This window comes from Mytilus galloprovincialis, chromosome 6 (assembly GCF_965363235.1).
Source record: "Mytilus galloprovincialis chromosome 6, xbMytGall1.hap1.1, whole genome shotgun sequence".
Lineage (NCBI taxonomy): Eukaryota > Metazoa > Mollusca > Bivalvia > Mytilida > Mytilidae > Mytilus > Mytilus galloprovincialis.
Window position 1 is genome coordinate 81584717 of NC_134843.1, and position 18936 is coordinate 81603652.

At 32.7% G+C, this 18936-nt stretch overlaps 1 protein-coding gene across 1 annotated transcript in view; it reads left to right on the top strand.

The window, feature by feature from the left end:
* Window positions 1-16622, top strand: part of LOC143080484 (uncharacterized) — a 63469-nt gene extending 46847 nt beyond the window's left edge. The window contains exons 26-33 of the mRNA XM_076256338.1: window positions 1602-2886; window positions 4578-4846; window positions 6273-6463; window positions 7990-8162; window positions 9690-9833; window positions 11972-12157; window positions 12383-12799; window positions 14234-16622. Of these exons, the coding sequence (XP_076112453.1) occupies window positions 1602-2886; window positions 4578-4846; window positions 6273-6463; window positions 7990-8162; window positions 9690-9833; window positions 11972-12157; window positions 12383-12799; window positions 14234-14730 (3162 nt within the window). The 3' untranslated portion in view covers window positions 14731-16622. The remainder of the gene's footprint in view (window positions 1-1601; window positions 2887-4577; window positions 4847-6272; window positions 6464-7989; window positions 8163-9689; window positions 9834-11971; window positions 12158-12382; window positions 12800-14233) is intronic.
* Window positions 16623-18936: the final 2314 nt, after the last annotated feature.

Genomic DNA, 18936 nt, shown 5'->3' on the forward strand with positions numbered 1-18936 from the left:
AGTAGGTACATACTAGTTTTTAAAAAGTTTATCTTTTCAATACATGCAAAATATGAAGAAAATAAATCAGGATACTGTTATTTCATATGATGTCAAATTTGTTAAAATCGCCTTTTCTTAATTCGTAACTAAGAATGATCATAACCAGAGCTGTGTGTTAAAATGAATTCTCCACTTTTGAGAATTTATATTGTTATTAAACTTAACAGCTTATAATTAGTTGCCTTTTGGTTGATTTTATACATTATATTTAAGCAACAGTGACTGGTCATTTCATTTTGTATTGGGGTTTTTTTTTCGATTCGTTCCAATTTTCTTTCCTTTCGCACTTTACAGGTATCCCTCTCTTCACCTCTTTTAGTTTTTATCATTTAGTGAAATCAACTTCACAAATATATCATATAATATATTCATATAACAAAAGACACGTTTAAAACTATTGACTTGTCTTATTAGGTCCTATTTAATAAAGAGTTACGACCATCCTGAACATTTTTGTTTTTTTAGTTACGACCATCATGCTCGAATTATTGAATGATCATTTTACGAAAATTGGAATGTTTTTATGTATCCAATTTTGTTTCAATATCAACGCACTGACGATTAGTATGTATGAGACAAGCGGTTTTACTGAAACATTGTTTTACTGCACGAAAATCGGAAAAGAAAAATGTATCCCTAGAGTTGTCTCCCATCTTCGGATGGTCGTAACTTTAAGTTACGACCATCCGCTTACCACCAGTGATACTATGTAGTTGTGCATATTGACGGGAAATTGCGATTCAATTTTTTTTCTAGGAGTTACGCCCCTTTGAACTTATTTACTTTAATGTACTACTGCAATAGATTGTAATCATAACTCCTCTCAAACCACACAACAGAATTTCACGAAATCTTTTTATATGAAAAGGACATATTATGTAGATGTGCATATCCACAGGAAATTGCGATTCAATTTTATTTCTAGGAGTTACGCCCCTTTGAACTTATTTGCTTCAATGTACTACTGCAACAGTTTGTCATCTCAACTCCTCTGAAACCACACAACAGAATTTCATGAAACTTTGTAGATAATAAGGACATACTACGTAGATGTGCATATCAACAGGAAATTACGAATTTTTTTTTACTAGGAGTTATGCCCCTTTGAACTTATTTACTTTAATGTACTTCTGCAACAGTTTATCATCTCAACTCCTCTGAAATCACACAACAGAATTTCATGAAATTTTGTAGATAATAAGGACATACTATGTAGATGTGTATATTGACAGGAAATTATTATTCAGTATTTTTTCTTATACAATTTTTTTTTCTTATACTTATTTAATTTCTCCAATGACAATGTGGGGACGTGGGGTATGTGAGCGTGCTCACTAAGGTTCTTTAATTTTTACTGTACACACTTACACTCATAAATGTAGTGAAATTATGATATTTATAAATGAACAAAAATGAAACTTAATTATTTTTCCAAAGTGGAAAATTGACCTTATTATAATTAGGTAAGCTGGTTTTTAGAGGAAGATGTTCATTTGCATAAAACTAAATGGAGACTTCCTTAGGTTGAAACTGATGACTTGATTGAATTTACATTATAGAAAGAAAGTGCTTGGTCCTCTATAGAACAGCTGTACCCTGAAGACTTCACCCAGGGTTGTGTTATAGAAGATTATAGCTGTGACGAAATCAGAGATCTACTGAAATCTAACAAGTGTCCTCAGAAATATGAACTTCAGATGAAGTCACTTTGTGAATGCCTGGATCAGGTCTGGGATACACAGTTTGTTAGATACACAAAAACAAAACTAATCAGAAAGGATAACAAACAAGAGAGGGATGTTGAATCTTCCTTCTGTATCTGGCTGAAAACTTGTGACTGGTTACCTGCTGTAGCAGTGAAGGCAGAAGTAACCAGTAGTGATATCATTAAGTATACAGAAGAAATTTGTCGGATGAAACCATCTGCATTGTATTACCCATTTCCAGACATTGTAAAGTTGTTATATTACACGGTAACATATGTTGATGTGAATTTCAATACTGATAAAAGTACATTTGCCAAATTTCTGGGTTTGAAATTCGAGGTGTCATTAGATGATTTAATAAACAGTTTGAAAAAATGGGGTCAAAGGTCAGATTGTGATACCCCTGCAAAGTTTCCAACATCACATCAGCACATAATTTCATTTTACAACCATCTCAGTGAAAATCTGACAAAGAAACAGATTCAAGACCTTTTAGACAAGGAACCAGTTATTTTTGTTCCAGTAACGACAAACGGGTATGACAAAGGAGATTTATTCAAACAAAAATTTGATGTGGATGTTGCTGGTCAGATGCTCTGCAGACAGGAAGTTTGGTGGGAAGACAAAACTGGATTATTTCAGAAATATCAGGAAATTCTGACAGAGATTCATGCAGATATTGGCAACAAAAAGATACTTTCAAGTTATGTGAAGTATTCTGTGTCCTCAGGTCTGAGAGAATTTTTCAAAACTGGAAGAATTCAGATGTGTCCAGATGTTGAAGAATATGCAGAACTACTGGTTCATGTGGCCGGTGCACAAAATCGAGTGGAGGCTGAGACATTACAGGATGTGATGAAAATATTGTCAATGATTGGAGAACTTATGTTCATTGATGAGAATGATCCTGAGAAGGAAACGAAGCAACTAGTTTGTGACAGTAAAAAGAAGAAAATATTAAATATTTTTAAAGGACAGAATGTAATACCAACTAAAAGAAAGACATGGACATCACTTGAAAGTAAGCCTCTGATGGCTGATAGCAAGGAATATGAGACAATATTTGAGAATCATGAGAAAGTTCATTTTGTACTGGTGGAGGAATATGAGCAGAGAAAGAAGTACTATCAGACAGAAGGTAAATTTGTCAGTATTATAAGTTTACTATCAGACAGAAGGTAAATTTGTCATTATTAAAAGTTTACTATCAGACAGAAGGTAAATTTGTCATTATTATAAGTTTACTATCAGACAGAGGGTAAATTTGTCATTATTATAAGTTTACTATCAGACAGAAGGTAAATTTGTCATTATTAAAAGTTTACTATCAGACAGAAGGTAAATTTGTCAGTATTATAAGTTAACTATCAGACAAGGTAAATTTATCAGTATTATAAGTTTGCTATCAGACAGAAGGTAAATTTGTCATTATTATAAGTTTACTATCAGACAGAGGGTAAATTTGTCATTATTATAAGTTTACTATCAGACAGAAGGTAAATTTGTCATTATTATAAGTTTACTATCAGACAGAAGGTAAATTTGTCATTATTAAAAGTTTACTATCAGACAGAAGGTAAATTTGTCATTATTATAAGTTTACTATCAGACAGAGGGTAAATTTGTCATTATTATAAGTTTACTATCAGACAGAGGGTAAATTTGTCATTATTATAAGTTTACTATCAGACAGAAGGTAAATTTGTCATTATTATAAGTTTACTATCAGACAGAAGGTAAAGTTGTCATTATTAAAAGTTTACTATCAGACAGAAGGTAAATTTGTCATTATTATAAATTTACTATCAGACAGAAGGTAAATTTGTCATTATTATAAGTTCGTCAAACTATATTTTTATTTATAAAAAAAGTAGGAGTTATGGTGACTCAAGTGTCTTCCTACATCTTGGATTTTGAAAAAAGTCTGTCTTGATCTTTAATGAATTGTACAAATTTCAAGAGTTTTTGTTTGATTCACTTTTTTCAATTTTGCCACATAAATAAGGGAAGGTAACTCAGATATAAGGGATGATAACACAAATAAAGTAATTTTCATAATAGAAAGTGTGAATTTACCTATTTTACTGTGTAGCAAGAAATCAATATCAGTGACCCCATTTTTTCTTTTCTTATCTGAAAGCATATAATTAGAGTTTTTTTTTATCTTTAAATCCTATGGTGTTGTTTTCTTTTTATCATACAAAATTGAGATTTCCAGGCATAATCTATACAAAATCTGACAATTTTACACAACCTGTAGCATGTGTGACCCCTACTTTTTTATACCCCCGCTTTAAAAAAGGGGGGGTATACTGTTTTACCTCTGTCTGTCAGTCCGTCCGTCCGTCAGTCCGTCCCATGAAACTTTCGTCACATTTTTCTCAGGAACTACACATCCACCCTTTCTTTAATTTGGTATCAACATTTATATATGTCAGCCATACCGTGTGATGCGTTTTCAGATTCATCACTTGACAACTTCCTGTTTACCGAACACTTGTATGATTTTACACATGATAGCCAAGTTGAAAATTTTCGTCACATTTTTCTCAGGAACTACAATACAAGGATTTCTGAAATTTGGTTTCAGGATTTATATAAGTCAGCTATACCGTGCGATGCGTTTTCAGATTCATCACTCGACAACTTCCTGTTTACCGAACACTTGCATATTTTTACACTATTAATATTATCCACTTGCGGCGGGGGTATCATCAGTGAGCAGTAGCTCGCAGTTTCACTTGTTTATTATATACTGAATGAAAACTTTTATATAATTTCAGATGAATCTTAAAAGATATGAATAAAAACTTTTATATATAATTTCAGGTGGATCTTACAAGATAAATAAAGATGCAATGATGAGTATAATCAGAATGTGTGAGATTGATGACCTGAGTGCTATTGTCGAGGAACAGATCATTTTTGACATGTATATACCCTGTCCAAAGCTACAGGCTTACATGGTACAGTGCGTACCATTGTTACAGAAGTTCCTGTATAATAATTATGCCAGTGTATACAACTATGGAAGTATCTACCAGAATTTAATATCAGCTGGTATAGTGGAAACATTGGCCAAACTTCGATGTGTTGAGGTACATATGTTTAAGTCTGTGATATTTAAACAAATGAAGATTTTTTAGGGCATTAAGTGTTCCGATGCACCGATGTCTGTCCATCCCAAAGCCCCCAAAATTGGTTTCTTTTCTCTACCTTTAGTTTGCCTCAGACAAATCTTATGAAACTAATACACAAATTATATATATAGCACGCCTTTTACGAATTAACTTATTTAATTCACCAAAAATGTAGCTTTGAGTGGATTTAATATTTTGATGAGTAAAGCGTGTCTATATATAATTTGTAACATTAATGGGCTATGACACATGTCAAAGATTAAATTCTGACCAATAAAACTTAACTGTACTTTTCAATATGTCAAATAGTGGCATGATATCATATCTGATTACGTGATACAATATCTGATTTCCAGAAAATTTACACATGATGCAGATGTCAGTTGGATTTGTATGTCCGTAAAAGTATGTTTAAGATTAAAAGAATAGTTTCCCGTGGGATTCATACTTGAAAGCAATTTGTTTTATCGAATATTTTTTCTTCGCAAAAATAGGTAATGGAAAATTTTATTCGATCATTCTCATTCAAAATTATCTTCTTTCATTCCCCAAAACAGGAAAAAGACAGGTTAATTGATTGCAAAGGTTGCCTTTTGAATGCCTGTAAGGTCTAGGGACAAACGTTTGAAGCATGATCAATACACAGAGTTTTATATATTTCCACACAATAAAACAGGTATCCAAGCAAATCATCTCTTGGGAAATGTATGGTCATTTCTATTTCATTTTGTTATAATCTTTCATTAAGGGAATGACCATTAAACTTTAAAAGGGGGAGAGAGGGGTGGGGGGTTATGAAATTTTTTTTCTAAAAAAAATCTGATCTCCAATTTGATTTAAAAAAAAAATTGTTCTGGTCAAGCATGGGACTAAAAAAGTTTTTTGAATACAGATTTTCCCTAAACCTTGCAGTGTTGAATATTTTTTTGTTTAAAGATTGATAGTGTTGTAAAACTTAATAAAATCGATCGCGTTATGGGTGAAAAAAGGTTTCCGACAGAGACAAAATAATATAATCATAACCCCCCTTGAGTTAAATGGTTGCTCCCTAATTACTATCACAAGGAGGTGGAGCCAGACTGCGCATTAACAACTTTCGAGATGAAAGTTAATGCACTGGTTTAAGCTCGTCACATTCTATGCTATTCACACAAGAAGACTTCAACAGCGGGACTTGAGCGTGAATTGACTAAGAAATAATTCAGTTACTGCACTCTTCTAAAAATGACTGAAATTAACTCACTAGAAGATCAAAGGAAAATTTACTATTCATGTTACAATGCTTATTACCATGTTTAGGATGTTCCAGAAATAAATGTATTGGGGAACTAAATTGTCTGGTTTTACAAACTTTTAATCTTATTTAAATTACGTTACATTGCAGACAAACAAACTGGAAGTGAAATACTGGTTTAAACATGATCAAGACATTTACGCCATCAGACCAGAAAATTGCACATTGAAAAATGAAGAATTTATATTCCATAAAGATTCTGTAGAATCCTATGGTGAAATTAACAAGGTCATAGCAAGGGTGTTTAGTAACAATGACAGTGGATGTTTCAGGGAATTAAGGTAATTTTAGTGATCAGTTATTTAATTTGACATACCTAGAAATAAGTTTAAAGAGATATGTTAAAAAGGAACCGAGACAAGTGTCTATAAAATTGAGAATGGAAATGGGGAATGTGCCAAAGAGACAACAACCCGACCATAGAAGAAAAACAACAGCAGAAGGTCACCAACAGGTCTTCAATGTAGCGAGAAATTTCCGCACCCGGAGGCGTCTTCAACTGGCCCCTAAACAAATATATACTAGTTCAGTGATAATGAACGCCATACTAATTTCCAAATTGTACACAAGAAACTAAAACTAAAATAATACAAGACTAACAAAGGCCAGAGGCTCCTGACTTGGGACAGGCGCAAAAATGCGGCGGGGTTAAACATGTTTGTGAGATCTCAACCCTCCCCCTATACCTCTAGCCAATGTAGAAAAGTAAACGCATAACAATACGCACATTAAAATTCAGTTCCAGAGAAGTCCGAGTCTGATGTCAGAAGATGTAACCAAAGAAAATAAACAAAATGACAATAATACATAAATAACAACAGACTACTAGCGCAGTTAACTGACATGCCAGCTCCAGACTTCAATTAAACTGACTGAAAGATTATGATTTCATCATATGAACATCAGGCACAATCCTTCCCGTTAGGGGTTTAGTATCATACCATCATAACATATATGAGAAGAACATAACCCGTGTCATGCCAACAACTGGTTTTTGAATAAATGTGTTTAGTTCCGATGCAAAGACCCTATAAGTGAATCAATATTAACACCAAAATATGCAATCTTTAATGACCTGACAACAGTATCGTAACTATATCCCTTCTTAATAAGTCTATTCAAAGGTTTTGTTAGTTTTTGAGGTGAATACTGACACCTTTGTGCTTTATAAAGAATATTTCCATAAAAAATTGGATGTGAAATACCTGAACGTATAAGAAGTCTGCATGTTGAGCTATATTTACGAATGATGTCCTTATACCGATGATAAAATTTAGTAAATGTTTTGACTAGTTTGTGATATCGAAAACCCTGGTGTAATAATTTTTCAGTAATACATAAATTTCTCTCGTTAAAATCTAAAACATTGTTACATACACTAGCGAATCGTACAAGTTGAGATATATAAACACCGTAAGATGGTGACAAGGGAACTATGCATTATGTCAAGCACTAAAACTGATTTTAAAAAAGTAAATTTATAAGAGACTAAGAAAATTCTGCCATCAGCACTTAATTTCATGTATCTTGTATATTGACCAAAACATGAAATTAAAACATAAAGAAATTGAAATGTTCAAATGTTTAGGAAATTGCTTTAAATTTTAACACAGAAAAGTAATTAATTGCAAAGTTTGAACTGATGACAAATATGGTTTACAGATAATGTAATTAAATGTAGCATACTCCTGCCCTTTCATGATCAATTCATGATTTAATGTCCACTCAACCAGAATGAGATATGAATTTAATAATACCAAGTTGTATATGATTTTATTTAAAATATACAAATCTTTTATTCTTACAGGAATTTCCTGACTGATGTACACAGTTGTATATTAGGACAAACACGTGACCGATGTCTGAATAGGTACAATGCTAGATATATGCCTGAAGGAGAGGTTGTTTGGTCTGTTCCTCCTCCATTGTTACCTGAACCTGAACCCGAGCCAGAACCAGAACCAGAACCTGAACATATTGGTATGTAACACCCCTCCCCCCAAAAAAAAACAAAAATTAGCAAGACACTTCAGGGAGAGCTGAGCATGTTCAAAAGCTGTACTTAGTTGGTTTAGGAATATAAGATAAGGCTGCTAACTTTCTGTAAAATACATTAACCTAGAGCATAAACAAATAAAACATATGAAACCTTGTAGGTTGAATATGAGTGCTAATGAGACAACTCGCAATCCAAGTCACAACTTGTAAGCAATTATAGGTCAAATTATAGCCTTCAACACATAGACTGGGCTCACACCAAACAGCAAGCTATCCAAACAGCAAGCTATAAAGGGTCCACCAAAAAAATAGTGTAAAACACTTCAAACAGGAAATAAAAAAAAAAAAACAGAAACTAAATAGGAAAACGCATGAACCACACCAAGAAATGACAACCACTTAACAACAGGCTCCTTCCATAAAAAAATCTTTCCTTTTTCTATTTGAACAATTTCACTTATTATACCCCCGCTTTAAAAAAGGGGGGGTATACTGTTTTACCTCTGTCTGTCAGTCCGTCCGTCAGTCCGTCCATCAGTCCGTCAGTCAGTCCGTCCCATGAAACTTTCGTCACATTTTTCTCAGGAACTACACATCCACCCTTTCTGTAATTTGGTATCAACATTTATATATGTCAGCCATACCGTGTGATGCGTTTTCAGATTCATCACTTGACAACTTCCTGTTTACCGAACACTTGTCTGATTTTACACATGATAGCCAAGTTGAAAATTTTCGTCACATTTTTCTCAGGAACTACAATACAAGGATTTCTGAAATTTGGTTTCAGGATTTATATAAGTCAGCTATACCGTGTGATGCGTTTTCAGATTCATCACTCGACAACTTCCTGTTAACCGAACACTTGTCTGATTTTACACATGATAGCCAAGTTGAAAATTTTCGTCACATTTTTCTCAGGAACTACAATACAAGGATTTCTGAAATTTGGTTTCAGGATTTATATAAGTCAGCTATACGGTGTGATGCGTTTTCAGATTCATCACTCGACAACTTCCTGTTTACCAAACACTTGTATGATTTTACACATGATAGCCAAGTTGAAAATTTTCGTCACATTTTTCTCAGGAACTACAATACAAGGATTTCTGACATTTGGTTTCAGGATTTATATAAGTCAGGTATACCGTGTGATGCGTTTTCAGATTCATCACTCGACAACTTCCTGTTTACCGAACACTTGTATGATTTTACACATGATAACCAAGTTAAAAATTTTCGTCACATTTTTCTCAGGAACTACAATACAAGGATTTCTGAAATTTGGTTTCAGGATTTTTATAAGTCAGCTATACCGTGTGATGCGTTTTCAGATTCATCACTCGACAACTTCCTGTTTACCGAACACTTCCATATTTTTACACTATTAATATTATCCACTTGCGGCGGGGGTATCATCAGTGAGCAGTAGCTTGCAGTTTCACTTGTATTGCCTCTAATTTTGTTTCCTTTATTGTTGTTGACATAAATCATTTAAATTAATTGCAGATGAAGTACTTACGGAAGAAGGAGACATTACGGATAAAGAAGGTGGAGAGCAAAGAGTAAATAAGCGGAAGGAACAAGAACCTAACCAAATGAGGGCTTGGCCACCAATGTCTGATGGAAAAACCCATCCTCCTAGACCAAAAAGTAGGGTTGGAGTATAGTGTGCAGCAGGGTTTCCGCTGGCGATCGCCATTTTCGCAATTTGGGAAAAAATAATAATTGTGGTGATAAAAATTCGTTATTAGCGAAAGAATTTGGCGAAAGAAATATATATAACGATTTATTTTCCTCCATCTTGTTTATTTACTTTTTTTCGAGTTTCTCGGACTTTGCCTAATCAGACAATACTCGGAATTCACCTTGAGCTCAGAAAATCAATAATCAGCTGATTGCATTTTAAAACTATCGACAACTAATTAATAAAGATGTTGATTAAATTGTTTGACAAAATGATATGGTTAAATGGCTTCCGCTAAACGTCACATACAGAAATTATTTACCACTTTGCGACGCACGTGTTTGAAGCAAAGTTTTGATGTCTCCTCTCCTTTTAAAGACAGTTTAGAAAAGAAAAGCTGTTGTTGTGACGAAAAATTTTCAAAAGCAAGAAAAATCTCCGATTTTTAATTTTAATCATCATTTGACTTTAATATAGGTAATTGATTAGGGAGACTACTTTAAAGTCGTTTGAGTGACACACGTGTTTCAAGCATAGTTTTTTTCTCAACTTTTTCATTTACCATTGTTTACGATGGTCAAGAAAAGAAAACTGTCGTTATGACAAATATATCCAAATGTTTGGAACAACTCCTCTAATGAGAGTATCTCTTCAATGTAATGACTACACATGAAATGAGGGATCAATCTCATGTGATAAAAGCTTTTGTTTTGTTGTAAAAACCACTTCTTAGTACAAAAGGGTACATCTGTATTTTTCTTTTTAAGAAACTTTCCCTACGAACTATACTGGTATTATATGATAAAAAAAAAAACATTAATTTGTTATATTCCAGGACTTATATCTTCTTTATTATTAAAAGTATACAGCCCCCTCATTTAGAAAAGTTTAAAAAACAATGAATATTTTTCCCTTTTAAGTTAAAAAAAATTTTGATGTTTTAAAGTAAATGTTTAGTGTTTATTCATTAAAATGTAGACTCTAGAATAAGTTTGAGAGAATAATCATAGACACAATGGGACAAAATCATCTTATTTAAGGGAGGGGTAGAAAAAAGGTAAATTTTAAACGAAAAATATATTTTGTTACTTGGCGATAAAAAAAATAAAGTGGCGAAAAATATATTGTTTTGGCGAAAGAGGTGGCGAAAAAAAAAATTGACCCAGGGGAAACCCTGGTGTGCAGTAATAAAAAAAAAACATTTAAAATAGGCTGGTTTAACTTTTATGTGAAAGCATGAAATAAAAAAAATCTTTAAAAACACTTTATCATAGCTGATTCTTGAGTATTGTTTAAGAAATAATTCAGGGGGGCTTGAATATATCGTGATTTTACCACGGTTGGCCCTTTATGACATATTTTACCCTGAACGATAGCGAGGGGTAAAATATCAGCATAAAGGGACAACCCATGGTAAAATCACAATACATTCAAGCCCCCATGAATTATTTCGATTCTAACAGGACAAATACAGCAATTGTTTTGGATTGAAGCGCTCTAGGTGAAGGTATTATTTGCCGTGTCCATGAATAAACGCACTATTAAATTTACATAAAAGAACAGGGCAAACTGAATAAGTGACATGCTTAAACTATTTAAAATAACATATTTAGATAGGTTTGGATGAATCTATATGATAATTTTACTTAAATGTCTTATATGTATACAAAAATGGCTTATATAACACATTTTAGCATCTTTTGTTTACGTTTCATTGTTGTGATGATTTTAGGTTTCAGAAGGGTGTATTTTCCCGTAAAATGCTTACATTCTTACGTCAACGTTCTATGACGTCGGATAGCTCATTCATAGAAAAGCATATGACGTGGGAGTACGATCGAAACAGCCCAAACAATATATTCATATTTTACCACAGGTGTGTACTCAAAGCGTTTGAAGGACAACATCATGTTAGAATGTTTATTAATTCTACCAATACAATAGCATGATTACTGTTTCTATAAACAAAAATCATAGAAAGTAAAACAGTGTTAAATATAGTTCTCTATTCAGGAACTTGTACAAATTGGACTGAAATATTCATTAATATGATTTTTAGTACCATTATATATTTAAATTGATTAAACCTTGTTTGTTTATTCAGTGAACATGGTGAATAGAGAGAACAAAGAATCCAAAGTATGGCCTCCTCCACGAGCTCCAGATTACATGAAATCGGTAAAAGACTTACCCTCTGGTGTTAGAGTAATGGAGGATGGACCAGAAGGAGACCAAACATCATCAGAATTTGGTACTCAGATTTATAGGAGACCTGGTGAAGTACAATATGGTATAAAACTTTCCTAGTTGTGATTATCATATACTAAATAGATGAATCTTGAAAAAGATTGTACACTCAATGACTTTAGATAACAACAATTAAGTACTGGAATATCAGGAAAGAATCATTTTGCATCATTTGAAAACAAGGTATTTAAAAAAAAAAAAAACATTGAGCTATTTTCATTAAGAAATTTATAGGATGTGGATGTCATTTCTTGTTGGGTTTTTTCAGGAGAAAGTGAGCATCAAGAATATGAAGAAGGTCAGATGCCAGTTTCAGCCCTTGGTAGGTCCTCATATCCATTTCAAGATGGAGATCAACCTATACCTTTCCTGGAGGAAATTACACCAAACATGGACCAAGATGGTGGTCAGACTATACATCCAAAGGGTGATGGTCAACATCCTTCAACTTCATATCAAGGCATTGTTCCCCTCGGTGAACATGCTGGTAGTCATGGAAACATGGGAGATAACCAAAACAAACAACATCAAGAGGGTGCATATTACTCCACCCCTCGAAGAGATGGAAGTGTTCTAATACCTGAACAAGATGGCAGCTCTTTAGGAAAGAGGCGTCGTGCAGAGTCTGGAGGTAGTGATTCCTCCATGACCCAACCATCTGCAAAGAAGCCTGATCTTAGACTAGGTACTTGCTTGGCTTATTAGCATATTTCTTTCTCACTTGTTAATATGTATAGAAATAGCTTGTTGTATAAATTAATATCAATCTGGTAAAATATCTTATTGGTCGTCCCACTGTCTATATCACTCTGTTCAGCTCTTAATATTATTCCGTATCATGTCTTTGTGACGTCAAATACGTTGACCCGGCCTTAATAACTTTGACCCGGACATATCAGCGACGTCATAATGTTTGAACCGACCTTAATAACTTTGACCCGAACTTATCAAGTCATCTTTTGTGTGCTGGTGAAACAAAGAAAACACTTCTGAAACACGCAAATATAGCCCGATAAATCGATTATCAGATTATCTGCATATTGATATTGTAAAATATCAGCTGCTTGACATTATATGAAGGCTTTTTGATCTCATTCGCTACGCTCACTCGACAAAAAGCTTCATATTATGTCTTGCATCTGATATTTTACGATATCAACATGCAGATAACCTGATAATCGGTACATATCAGGATCAATGTACGGTAAAAATCTGCAATTTTATTAACAAAAATTAAATTTTACAGAAATAAAATTGTAAATAAACTTTATTTGCTGAACACTTTTTTTTAGAAAACAGCTCACTAATTATCTATTTTAAAGACATTAAACTATGCAGACAAATAACAATATCATATGCTGAATTTATTGCCATGCCTTACCATAGCACTATTTACACTAAATATGTCTAGTTCAACTAGATGTAAAACAAATGATATTTCAGCAAGACCAAATAATGTTTTTATGCCTCACCTACGATATTAGAGGGGCATTATGTTTTCTGGTCTGTGCGTCCGTTCGTCCGTCTGTCTGTTCATTCGTTCGTCCATCTGTCCCGCTTCAGGTTAAAGTTTTTGGTCAAGGTAGTTTTTGATGAAGTTGAAGACCAATCAAGTTGAAACTTTGTACACATGTTCCTTATGATATGATCTTTATAATTTTATAGCCAAATTAGACTTTTGACCCCAACTTCACAGTCCACTGAACATAGAAAATGAAAGTGCGAGTTTCAGGTTAAAGTTTTTGGTCAAGGTAGTTTTTGATGAAGTTGAAGTCCAATCAACTTGAAACTTAGTACACATGTTCCCTATGGTATGATCTTTCTAATTTTAATGCCAAATTAGAATTTTTACCCAATTTCACGGTCCATTGAACATGGAAAATGATAGTGCGAGTGAGGCAACCGTGTACTTTGGACACATTCTTGTTTTTATTTGTATGAAAGTACTACTAATACATTACATTTGCTGCGTCCAAATTTGATTATACTTTAGTAAAAATATGGAATAATCATTACAGACAAGATAAGAAAAAAGTCCTTTTCTTTGGTAAAAATGAATTAAATTAAGAGAAAATTGCATATCAACATCAGTATAGTAAATGAATACATTTTGTTTTAGGTATGCCAGTATGGGAGCAAGAACTAGGAGAATATGAAGAAGAAGAACTAGCCACTAGTAATGGATTGAAATTACCAACTAGTTTATTGATGCCAAGTAGTGAAAAGACTTCTGACATGCCAGAGATTGGAAGGTTGGGAGAACTTACAGTGTATCAGTATTTACTTAATGAGATGGACCAGAATCCTACGGTGACATTTGTTAACTGGTGTAATGAAGATGAGGAGCTGGGTCAACCTTATGACTTTGAAGTAGGTGTAGTGACTGAAGACCAGGAATTTACTGTTTATATTGAAGTTAAAAGTACACTGTCTAGTACAAAGGAAATTTTTGAAATCTCATATCCCCAGATCAAGTTTGCCCAAGAGAACAAAGACAAATTCCATGTGTATAGAATCTTCAATGCAGATAATCCAGATAAAGTTAGATTGGTCCGTATACAGAACTTAGCAGAGAAAATCAATGCCAAGCAAGTCAGGCTATGTTTGTTGATATAAATTAGCAAATGTTTTAGGAACATGTTCAGTATTTGTTGTGTAAACATGCTCTGTGTTTTTTGAAATAATTAAATCATTTCGCATGATGAAATTTTCATTAGTATTCTCATCACATGTTTAATGTAGACCAAGTGTATTATTTGGTCATAGTATAACACTTAAGATATATTGGTTAAATTTTTTATTTGAATTATTAATGATCATGCTGAATGTTTTTTCCTCGAAAACTAGTGAAGACAGCTTCTGGACAAGTTGAACGTCATTTTTAGCTCAACTAACACATAGAAGCAGTCAAGCTTTAGTCCTTTGTCATCTTGTGTCCCTCATCATTTGTTAAGTATTATTTTATCATTAATGAATATTGATTGATATGACTTTTATGACTATTAATGTAGAATACAAAAATTTAAGCAGCTAGTTTGTCACACTACATTAAGGATCATAAAGTAATGAAGTTTTTCTAATCATAGGATTTTTTTCATCAAAATCACTTCGTTATATTGTGATTTATTAGAACAGTCTTTTTTATATACATGTATATCTTTTTAAAGTTTGTTAAGTGCATATGTCACTGTATACACTTTTATATATAGTGTTTGTTGTAAATAACTTTGTATTTCTTGGCAACTGTCTTGCCTGCAATGACTCTGAGTGAGACAAAAGAAACCTATATTAGGAAATTAATACTGTAAATTTGGAAATAATAGCTTTCATTTATTATTGCTATCATGTCATTTTGGACTAAAAATACTACTTTAATTTTGGTGAAATTGAGAAAAAATCCTGTTTAATTCATGTAAAGTATTTAAAAATGTGAGTTTAAATTATTACGCTTATAACCCAATAATAAAGACATGGCAATAATTTATAAATTTACAGTATATAATTCTACATTTTTGTCAAAATTCTTAAATAATGTTTATGATTGGCAACCTCTGTTCTAATTGCTTTATGAACCAATTTTCAGTAAGCAGCAAAAATGTTTGACATTGCTCCATTTTGGACTACTAGTTTCAAATTTCTTTCGCTTTCTGAGCTAGTGTCCTTTTAATAAAGCAGATATTCAGAAACACCATAAGACCTACAAGTGAATTTGTAGTGCTAACATCCACATCAGATTGATATTAAAATTGAGACTGGTTGAGCATTGATCGAGACCAAATTCAGACTTTTTAAGTAAAGTAGAGACCAAATTAGTAGGGTTAAATACTGTTGAGATAAGGTTGAGTCTTGTCAAGTAAAATTTGTACTCAACCAGTTAAAATATGGTCTTTTCAGGCTGCAGTTTGTAGTGTATTGAGCAAGAATAATGGCACACAAAGGTATGAAAAAAACAGTCTGTAGCTGCTGATGCTTTTAAGATTCGTTAGTGTGCAGGTTTGCAATGTAGCTAGTTATTAACCGAAAACATTGAACGGAAAGTTTTGTATGGAACTTAAAAATTAGCAACCCTTATGAACAAAATCAGGAATTTGTAAAATTTGATTAAGAATTAAGGGCCGCTGAAGTTAAAAATGTATCAGCTAATTTTAATTGGCCATTTGTTGTTACGTTTGTGGTTATTCTGAGGTTAAAGTTGTTTTTACTTTATCAAGAAAATATCAAAGTGAAAAGATTTTTTTTCTGGTATTTATTCAAACCTTCATGGTATTTTAAAAAACTTGAACAGAAGCTTCTTCAGAGCTAGCATCTTGAGAAAAACTAACTACTATTTTCCACATTTTTCTGCCAGTCAACGTTTCTCTTATACACGAACAGCAGTAATTGCAGGTGAGACACTGGGTCATGTGAAACCCTTTATAAATTTTGTTATGACATTATTGATTGTTGTTTATTACTTTAATTTTTTATTGAATGATACTTGTTTTGTTTAATAAACGGCATAAAATCTATCAATCTTTTTTATTTAGTAATATCATGCATCAAGTTTATTACAGAATAATGTGATACTGTTTATTTATGTATGTTACTATTTTGGTTGATTTTCTCATTTTAACACTAGAGATAAAAGGTAAATATGTTACACTACAAGTTTTTGTTAAAAGTTCATTAACCTTTACAAAAATAAACAAGACCACAGCTTCATATAGGTTAGTTATTCATAGTATTGGTGGAATTGCCCAGTTAGAGCTTGTCTATTGTGGTGGACTGTATGATGACCTTCTAAAGTCTTAGTTTTTTTTCTCACCTTTCCTGAAAAGAAATGTGAACTTTTTTCAACACTTGGCGTCCTTTGTCCTTCAGATGGAAACTATTTCAAAAATCTGAAACTACTGAAACTACTGAACTAATTCCCACAAACTTAAGCTGAATGATCCTTAGAGAATTTAGAATAAAGTTTGTGTTTTATTTTCTGTTTCATCAAAAAATATTGTACCCAATGTCTAAAAATAGAACATCAGGATAAATTGCAGTTTTTGGTCATATTTCAAAAACTAAAGCATTTAGAGCAAATCTGACAAAAATTTAAAGTATTCTTTAGGTCAAGGTCAACCTGTCCTGAAATAACAGCCAAAGTGGTATCTGATTTTTACGGGTGCCGTATATGGTGCAGGAAATGCTTACCCTTCCTGAGCACCTGATTTCACTCCCGGTTTTTAGTGGAGTTCATGTTGTTTTTTATTTATTATTTATAACTGATGATGTAAATGTCCTTTGGTTTTATGAGTCTTTGTTTACTCCTTGGTTTTGATTGTTATTGTCTTTAAGGTTACTGCCCCTGAATCCATGATTTTAAAGAAATATTGCAGTTTTTGTTTGTTATCTTTAATATTATTATAAATAAAGAGAAACTGTAAACTGCAAAAATGTTCTGCTAAGTCAGATCTACAAATAAGTTTATATAACCAAAATTGTCAATTGACTCTTTAAGGATTTATTGCCCTTTAAAGAATTTTTTAAACAATGTGTTCATCTAGTTAGCTTACTTTAAAAATCTTCTTCTTTGAAACTGCCAAATTTATTTCAGCCAAATTTGGGCTAAATGAGTTTCAGAGTATCTAGTAAAAATTTTGTATTTCATTTCCTTGTATGTCATGAAACATAGTCACTATGGTCAAAATGGAAAATAGGGGTAAAATGCATTGTTTTTCCTTTTGAAGAAAATATGACAGATGAAAAGAACATTCAAACGGCATTTTTAAGCCCCTCATTAGGTCCAAGGACACAGTTATCGTCCTTTGGTTTTCGTTGTCTACAAATATAGTCCCTAGTGTAAACAGTGTATAACTTGCATGTTTTATTTAATACACTTTCCCAATTTATTTCTTGATATGAAATGCGTGAAATATTAAGTAGGGGGATGTAACTACATGTTAAAAAAATTTAGGTGCTGAATTTTTATGTTAAGTAGTGATTTGGTCCAGTTGAAAAAGGTTAAATTTTATCACGTCTGAAGCTGTCAAACTGAATTTTACACCCCTTAACACAGAATTGTCAATATTTTGAGTTAGAGCTGGTAGAAGTTTCTATAATTTTGATATTATTTGTCTCACTGGTAGTACACTACACTGTAAAAATCTTTTTGAGAAAGAGCAGGTGCGATTTTTTTAATTTGAATTTATGGTCTAAAAGAAATGCACTATGAAATAACTGTGTTCTCTGGCCTAAGAGATGGATTCCTGAAATCTAGATTCTGTACTTTGGCAACTTTCCTGAATGATTTGCTTGTTTCAATTTGTCAAACTCAATCAAAGTAAAGGATTTACATCTTTGGTTTACAGAAATTATTTTAAAATGTGCCATTTTGGCATTCTACGGCTATAATAAGCATTTTAAAGCAGTTTACATTTTATGCCTAAGAGGCATGCTGATTTTCTAACTGACAGCTTTTTTTTCCCTGATATTTGGGTTTCTATGCTCAAATCAAATTTAAATAACCATTTGTGAACTCTGAATATAGAGAAAAGTAGATTATCACAGAAAAAAGTGCAGCATATTTTGTATTCATGGCCCTGGTTAAACGGCCTAATTGATGTATGTAAAATGTGAAGAGCTTTGTACATCAAATCTGTAGTCGTTCACAAATATTTCACTAAATCTGTAAAAAAAAAAGCACTTTACTATATTCAGTACACCTTACTCCTTTCATAGGCTATCATATTTTTTTCTGTATGACAGTGAGTGGTCCAAATTTATGCCTATTGAGACTAAAACTAAATGCAAGTTTTCCATTGAAAAGTGAAAAAACTGGCCGTCAGACCATAT